Source organism: Eulemur rufifrons, chromosome 6 (assembly GCF_041146395.1).
Source record: "Eulemur rufifrons isolate Redbay chromosome 6, OSU_ERuf_1, whole genome shotgun sequence".
Lineage (NCBI taxonomy): Eukaryota > Metazoa > Chordata > Mammalia > Primates > Lemuridae > Eulemur > Eulemur rufifrons.
In genome coordinates this window covers 55,702,699-55,711,404 of record NC_090988.1, presented here as the reverse complement: position 1 = coordinate 55,711,404, position 8,706 = coordinate 55,702,699, and the positions used below count along the sequence as shown (strand labels likewise).

The window sequence follows — 8,706 nt, the reverse complement described above, 5'->3', positions numbered from 1 at the left end:
ATACTTGCTGTTCTCCCCACCTGGAATGTTCTTCCCCCAGAGACCCACATGGCTTACCCCATCACTCCATGCAGGTCTCAGCTCAAGTGTACCTTGTGACAAGGCCCTTGACCTTAAAATAATAATAATAATGACAGCACTTCTCCTTTAATCCCTATCTGTATTCATTCTCATCCTTACCTGCCTTGTTGTCAAGTTTTAGCACTTCCATCCCTCAGCATATTGCACATACGTTTATTTCTTTTCTTGTCTTCCCATCACAAGACAAGGTCTTTGAGGATGAGGAACTTGTTTCACTCATGCTGTCTCCCATCCCCTAAAACAGGGCCTGCCACATAGTAAAAATAATGAAATGTTTAAGTGGTCTGGCTTTATTTAGCTCTCAAGTTTCATTGCTTCCCTCTGTACAATGTTCCAAGCACAACAACCTATACTTCCTTAATCCTGAATGCCTTGTGTCACTTTCCAGCCATTGTAAAAACTATTACCTCCACTCATAGCACTCTCACTCTCTGTGCCCCTGACTTAGAATAGAAGTGACTCTCCTTCAGGGACTTTCCCTGACCTCTCCAGCATGCCTGGTGTCCTTTCCAGGTTCTCCTGCAGCACCTCATCCTTCTTCCTCATCACAACCCTTTCCACGCTGTGTTGTAACCATTCTCCCCTACAGCAGACCCTGAGCTCACTTCTCAAGGTCAGGGACTGAGTCTTATTCACTGTTGTTTCCACAATGCTATCCCTAGTGTCTGGCCCATAGCAGCTTTTAATCTTGATTAAACTAATGAATAAATAAACAGCATCTTTCATACATAAGGATTTGGAAGGCACACAAGAAGACAACAAAGTTCTTTAATATCAGAAAGTTCTTCTTAGTCTCTTTCTAAAGATACATTTTCACGAGGCAACACACTTTAGAGAATACAGTACCAGGTGCTGCCCTTCTGTAGGAAAAGTTCACTCTGGCTCATACGGCCTAACATAGCCTCACCCTAATCTTGTGCAGTCTTCCTTCACCCTTTTTCCAGCATAAAACTTGCCTTATCTAGACACTAATGAGTGTAGGTAAAAACAATACTTTAGGAGGCCATTTAGAGAGGTGATTTATATTTTGAATAAACTGCCAGTCTATTTCTGTGTATTTCTGCCCCGTTCTGGTCCCTCACCTATACCCCATGGATCAACCTTCTTACATACCCCTGACTCACAGCGAAGCAAAACAAAAATCCAAAGAAGCTACAGGCAAGTCCAAAAGGGAAAGATGGGGAAGCTGAGATGATGAGGGCTTACAGACTGGATTTTTGTTTGTTTGGTTGGTTGTTTCCATACACTGCACGGGGTAGGGAGAAAGGGAGGAGTGAAGGAAAAAGAAAACATAGGACTAGAGAAGAAGAATGGAGGTACTCAGAGTCCTAAAAATGGAAAAGAGAAGAAGGAACTTCAAACTTGAGGACCAGACAACCGAGATGCTCACACCACTTTGCAGATTTTTGTTCCCCACCTCACCCCATGCATGCTAACCCATTGATAGCCCTATGTCCTATAATCCTGGATACTTGCATCACTAGCAAGTGGGTAATTTGGACACTTTGGGAATGAGTGGGTTGCAGAGCAAATGTTATGCTCTGACCAAGGTGGACAAGCTCAAAATGAATCAAATATTTTCCTAAAAGCCAGAGCACTATTAGCCACGTGGCCACTGTTGTAGCTACTTGGACATGGTGGTGGTGATGAAGATGGAAACAAGAGAAAACATTCAAGATACTTTTAGAGGGAAAAGCAGATGAGATTTTTTGAATAACTGAATGTGAGGGATGAAGAGAAGTTGTCTCTCTTCAGTTTATGTCTTGCATAACTAAATTTGTAAGCACACCCAGTCTTATCCTCCCCAATTTCACCCTCCCAATGGCTTCTAGAATAGCAACCTAACATACATGTCTAGTTGTGATGTCCCTGCTTAAAACTATGTGTTCACGTCCCAAGTCCAACAGGATAAAGTCCTTCAGTTCACAACCTGCCACTGGCTCACATCCACTGACCTCTCCAATTTCTCTCTTTCCTTTTGGGGTTGCCTCTAACCTCCAGACAAGCCACACTAGTAATAGTTCCCCCATAGAGAATTCTGTTTCTTTCCTCCATGATCTTCTCTCCACTGAAATACCCTCTTTGGGGGCCCATGCCATGACTGAATAAATGCCTCCTCTCAAGTTCTCATAAAAATCTGTGGCATTCACTGCTCATCCATATTACCTCAAGATTATTTGTGTAGGTGTCTATGAGCACCTTGAAGGCAAAGATTTGGTCTTATTCACCTCTGTAGCCCCTAAACTCAGCACAATGCCTGAACAAGACTAGCATTGCAGATATGCTTATTACACAATGAACGAACTAACTCCATTGTCAGCTATAGGTGGCTAAATAAATGCTTGGTGGCTGACTGATAAGGAAGTAATTCTGTCTCTATTTTCAGAGATTATAGTGACAATGACAAGGTAGACTCATGTGTGAGCACACTCTAACAGGATGGCAGACAGAGCAGAATAAAGTGCTGAGTAAAGACAGCCTGCGCTGGGAAAGAGAGACAAGAGAGTCATGGGGTACTGGGGATATTTTCTGGAGAAGGTAGTGGTAGGGTTTTTTATGTTTTAGTCTATTTTGCTTATGACATTGTAGGCCCTTGTTAAGCTTTATTGAATGTGAATAATTAAAAGTCAGAATACCTTGTTCTCCAACCAATAATATCACTAATTAATTGTGTGACCTCAGGCAAGGAGCCTTCATCTCATCTGTTCTTCACTTGTAACACAGGTACAAGAAAGAGTGGCTTTCCTACCTTAAGGACTACTTATCAATCAGAAGAAAAGCTAGGGAAAGATATGAAGACATGCACGTCCCCATTTTGAACTATAGGGCCACATTATTTTTTATTTTTAGAGATAATGCAAACTCCTAGAGTCCAAGGACCATGACTATTCTCCCACTTTGCCTGCTGTGTCTAGGGCAGTAGCTAATGAGGAAACACACTAACACTGTGGCTGACAGTGGGCACTTGAGCTAGCCTGAGAGAGAGGGGACAGATTGTCGATTGACCTGCAGGTGTGAGTGCGGGAATAATGGCAGAGGCCGTGGGCTCCTTGGGATTTTTCCCCCTGCACAGGAGCAGTGGGGGGCCTGTGGGAGCGGCACACACGTAGATGCAGAGATGTTGTCCCTCCGTCGGCCAAGTCCCTGGGGCCTCAGCTCATACTCCCATGGCTGTTCCCATGGGCCTTCTGAGTAGTTATAAAACAGCCTAATACAGAAGGGGAAATCAGTTCCAGCTGCTCTCTCTAAGTAGGACTGCTCCATTCTCAGGTGAGTGTGCCTTCACCTGGGGTCAGGCAGCCTCAGGCTCCTGTCATCCTAAGGGACATGAAGACCCCAAAAACTACTTCATGGCAGGGATGGGAAGAAGCCCTCATGGTCCCATCCACACTTTCATGGGCTGGGAAGAAATGTCACAGAGCCTTAGCTAACCATCCAGAAAGGCAGATGAATGCAGCAGCCACATTCGTACACAAAGAGAAGCTTAAATTGGGTCTAGCAAGAAGTCACTTGAGGTAGGAGGCCAGACAACATGAGAGGGAAACGTGGTATCCTGGGAAAAGTTCCTTGGAAGATGAGCTAGAGATGGCCCAAAGTCTTAGACTTCAGTAAGGAAGTGCAGGTGCCAGAAAAATAAAAAGGTGCTCTACAGAGAGAGGAGTCAGGAAAGTATCTGACTCTGTGGCCAACAGAGCCCCTTGCTGTGTCAGCACTGCACATGGTATCATGGGCAAAGGCCTTGAGAAAGTGGAACTATGTCACTGTAATCCCCTTCATACCCCTCCATGCCTGCCTTTTCCTTCACCGTAAGCCCCATGTCTCTTGGACACAGTGGTCTTGTGATCTGGCCTCTCTACAGGGAAGGTTCCTTAGCTTAGTCTCATAATTTTAAGCATGATTTGTTTAGAGTCCTGCATTCTCATCCCCAGGGTATCTATGATGGATGCACAGATGGACGGATGGATACAAGATACAAGCTGTCTTGTATCTCACTGAAGGATGCAATTATCTGGCTCCAAAAGGCTTTTCACATTCTGAGAGCAGCTGGAAGCCAAATCTGGGATTTGTTACTTGTCAAGGAGAGTAGATGTTATTTCTGTACAAGTTTTGAGGATGGAGAAGAGCAAACAGAGGCCAGAAGTGTTGCTTTTGTCATCTTTGAACCCTGGATCTGTTGTTTCTTCCTTACTCAAGATGGGAAGAATCCAATTCAAATCTTTTAGTACTCATTTTATCATACAGTGTTTTAAGATCACTGGTCTCTAAACCCTCTCCACTAAGGCCAAATTGAAGGGCATTTCCCAGCTGCTGTAAGGACCCAGGTGAGTTGTGAAGAAGAATCCTGGGAGGGATAAACAGGTTAACCTGAATACAATCAATGAAAACACCTGCAGAGTTGTTTTCCAAGAGTCAGAGCCTCTGCTTCTTGCAGTCAAGCCATGGCTCTTTAGAAACAATTAGCCCTAAACAGCAGGGCACCTAGGGTACCTAGCAGAGGCTGATGATGATGTCAGAGTCCAGGTGTTTAGGTGGGGGTCAAGAGTTGGGACAAAGCAACACTGGACTTCTAAAAAAGAAATGTCTCCCTTGACATGCATGACTTGTTGGTACAGGTTCCAGGAAAAACAAAGTTCTAGGAACATCACTGTAAAATCAATAATATCTCTCCCAAAGCCAGGACACAGATCAGCTCTCTTTGGGGACAATGGGAGTGCCCCTGGAGGCAGCTTTCAGGTGTGGAGGTATCCACCAGTCAGGAGCAGAGGGAAGAGATTTACAGGGACCATGCCAGGCAGCTAGGATCTGCCGGAGGCCACATGTCCTGCCAGCCCCTTCATCTCTGAAGAAGTCATCAGAAGGAGCCACTACCTTTGATTTTATGACCCCTGATAAGTTTCCTTTAATCCTTAAGAGATGGACTTTTGGTGTTTTTTCTCAGTTTTTATTTGTTTTCTTTTCAGGTTTTTTTTTTTTTTAATTGCTGTTGTTGTTTCTTTTTTTCCTTGCTGATCTTAGTTCTGAGGACCTGAAATCCTGAAAGTATCTCCTATCCCCACTGCCTTGGAACATCCATTATTCCCTTCTCTAATTTCTGCTCATGTTTCAAGACTAAACAGAAGGATCATCTTTTCCAGGAAGATTTCTCTGCTCATGCCTCTCCTCCTGTTCATTAACTGCACACCTTATGCTAGCACTTACCACAGTGCTCTAATATATTGGTTACTTGTCTATTTTCCACCTTAGGCAACCCATCTAGAAAGCAAGGGAAATGTCTTTCATCTCTGTATCAGTAGCACCTAGAAAATAGCCTTTTACATAGTAGGTCATATAAGAAAATTCTTATAGAATGAATTAATAAGTGGAAAAGTGGGGGAGGAAGGAAGGAAGGAAGGAAGAGAGGGAAGGAAGGAAGAAGACAATCCTATCTGAAGGGGTCCCCAGTAGGGTATCTCTTAACACTTCTCTGAGAAAAGGGATACCCAGTATTTAGACTATGAAGATATGGACCAGGAGGAAGAGTCTGAGGTAATTTGGGACGTCTGCATTTTGGGATAAGCATTAGTCATCCCAGGTTTCCTTTTAAAAAATTGGGCATCGACAGTAGTGATTGAAAAATGAATTTGAGCTGTCACATTTCCCCTTTGGAAGAGGACCTCAGAGCATATGAAAGAGCCTAAGTGGGAGTGGAAGGAGACAGGAGGGGAGAGAGAGCGGGGATGCTCAGTCCCAGGTGTACAGGGGACTCTGATTGTGTTCCATGTCCCCACAGGTTGCCAGTGCAACGCACCCTCACCAGTCCCACCTCCTTAGTGCCAGCTATGAGTTCCTGCAACTTCACACATGCCACCTTTGTGCTTATCGGTATCCCAGGACTGGAGGAAGCCCATTTCTGGATCGGCTTCCCTCTCCTTTCAATGTATGCCGTGGCAGTGTTTGGAAACTGCATCGTGGTCTTCATTGTTAGAACAGAGCGCAGCCTGCACGCTCCCATGTACCTCTTCCTCTGCATGCTGGCAGCCATTGATCTGGCCTTATCCACATCCACCATGCCCAAGATCCTCGCCCTCTTCTGGTTTGACTCCCGGGAGATTAGCTTTGAGGCCTGCATTGCCCAGATGTTCTTTATTCATGCCCTCTCCGCCATCGAATCCACCATCCTGCTGGCCATGGCCTTTGACCGTTATGTGGCCATCTGCCACCCACTGCGCCATGCCGCAGTGCTCAACAATACGGTAACAGCCCAGATTGGCATGGTGGCCCTGGTCCGTGGGTCCCTCTTCTTTTTCCCACTGCCTCTGCTCATCAAGCGGCTGGCCTTCTGCCACTCTAATGTGCTCTCACACTCCTATTGTCTGCACCAGGATGTGATGAAGTTGGCCCATGCAGACACATTGCCCAATGTGGTCTACGGTCTTACTGCCATTCTTCTGGTTATGGGCGTGGATGTCATGTTCATCTCCTTGTCCTATTTTCTTATAATACGAACAGTTCTTCAACTGCCTTCCAAGGCAGAGAGGGCCAGGGCTTTTGGGACCTGTGTGTCACACATCGGAGTGGTTCTGGCCTTCTACGTGCCACTCATTGGCCTCTCAGTGGTGCACCGTTTTGGAAACAGCCTTGATCCCACTGTGCACATTGTCATGGGTGATATCTACCTGCTGCTGCCTCCTGTGATCAACCCCATCATCTACGGTGCCAAGACCAAACAGATCCGAACACGGGTGCTGGCTTTATTCAAGATCAGCTGTGACAAGGACCTTCAGGCTGTGGAAGGCAAGTGACCCTCACCACTGCACTTCCCCTTATCCATACTGGCTTGATTGATACAATTATTTCCTAACAATAGCTTAATTCCAGTTTCCCACAAGCACACTAGTGCTTTTCTATGGCTGGAATAGTAAACTAAAGTATGGCCCATCTACTTCATAGAATATTCTGTGGAATAACACATATTAATGGAATATTATGTGGTTTAAAGACTGCTATAAAACAAAACATGCTTATAGTATAAAGAAAAAACAATAAAGATACATGACTGTAACTTACTTGAAAAATAGTGTATGCCTTGGAGAAAATGTGCTCAAATTACTAATGATTTAGTTTTGTCCCTACTTTCTAAATGTCCTTAACATGCAGGTATTGTTTAGCTGACATGTACAACTTTTAAAGTGGGGGAAACGAAGCTGACAATTTATGAAAGGCAGGGCTTGCTACGGTCCTCACAGCTGGTTTATTATGCATTACCTAGAAATTTATATAAGCCCTTAATTACAATGCCTACAAACACATCTTGTGTGCTTACAATGTTCTGGTCACTATTACATGTGTTTTATGGGTTTTATATGATAGTTACAATTTTATGGGTAGGTGCCATTTTTGTCTCCTCATTACAAGTGAGAGAAATGAAGCTTATATTAACAAAGGGACTTAACTAAGTCACAAACTTGTGGGTCCTGTGCCAAGATTTGAAATTAAATTTGATAATTGAATACAGTTACTAAACTACCATGTTATATTGCTTCCTTTGTAACATCTGCCGCTTATTTCCTCAGCCTGTATGATTCCTCTGTTTTCTTTCTGCTGTGTGGTAAGATTGATGGCTCTGTATGTGTGCTGAGAGATAACCCTGCCCTGGCTGGAGGCAACATACTCAAATTACTCTCCATGTTTTACAATCATTTCTCCTGGTCTTATTACCTTCTTCCCAAATACAGGGAGAATGTTTTTGTCTATTTAGCTCTTATATCTCAATCATATCTTCCTTTTTTCAGTGTGTCTTATACCTGTCAAACATTTGGAATGTACGGCATATGATACTATCTGAGTTTCAACTCAGGTATAAGATAAAATAAAATTTTAAGTTTTTCTAAATTGCTTTTACATGTGTAGAAGCCTATAAATCAGAATCAGAGATATGAGAGGTTCCCTAGTCATCTTTCTCACCAGGACAGGAGTTCTGACAGGCATTGTTGGCACAACTGTGAACATGCTGAATGCATCTGGTTTCAAGGTGGGATATTCCCACTGTATTGTTGAGCAGCACTAATGAGCAGCTGAAATCTGAATACAATTCTGGGGGTCATTCCACTGAACAAGCCTTGGATGCAGGAATTGGGTGGATAAACCATGACGGAGACTCCATACTATGAGGGTCTTTCCTAGGCGGAGGGAACAGCAGACACACACTCTCTTCTGGAGATGGCCCTGCTAGCATCTGAATCTGTGAGCATCCAATTATGATTCATTGTTCAGAGGCAGCTAAGTGGCCTCCAAAGTCATGCAGCTAATCAATGCAGATAGGCCAGGCCTGAAGGAAGGAAACAGAATGGAAGAAATGGATGACTTCCCTAAAGAAATGAAAGTACACCCATGCTCTGTAAAAGTACAAATTTAGGTATTGGGTCCCACCCTCAAATAATGAGGGCAGGGGTCTCATTTTATGAGGTTGAACTCCCCTTATATCTCTCCCCACAACCTCAATTCTCTTCTATCTCCCTCTCTATTCCTATACCTCAAATCTCCTCCAACCTACTTCCATATGCCTAAGAACATGGTCATACTGGCAATTTAATAAATAGTGTATGTCTTTCTCTCAAAATTCTTACTCTCTCCCACTATAGCCTG

General features: G+C 44.0%; 1 protein-coding gene across 1 annotated transcript; it reads left to right on the top strand.

Moving 5' to 3' along the window:
• Positions 1-5,900: 5,900 nt before the first annotated feature.
• LOC138384064 (olfactory receptor 51E2) lies at positions 5,901-6,863 on the top strand. Its single transcript, XM_069469332.1, has one exon. The coding sequence runs from the start codon at positions 5,901-5,903 to the stop codon at positions 6,861-6,863; it is 963 nt and encodes a 320-aa protein (XP_069325433.1).
• Positions 6,864-8,706: the final 1,843 nt, after the last annotated feature.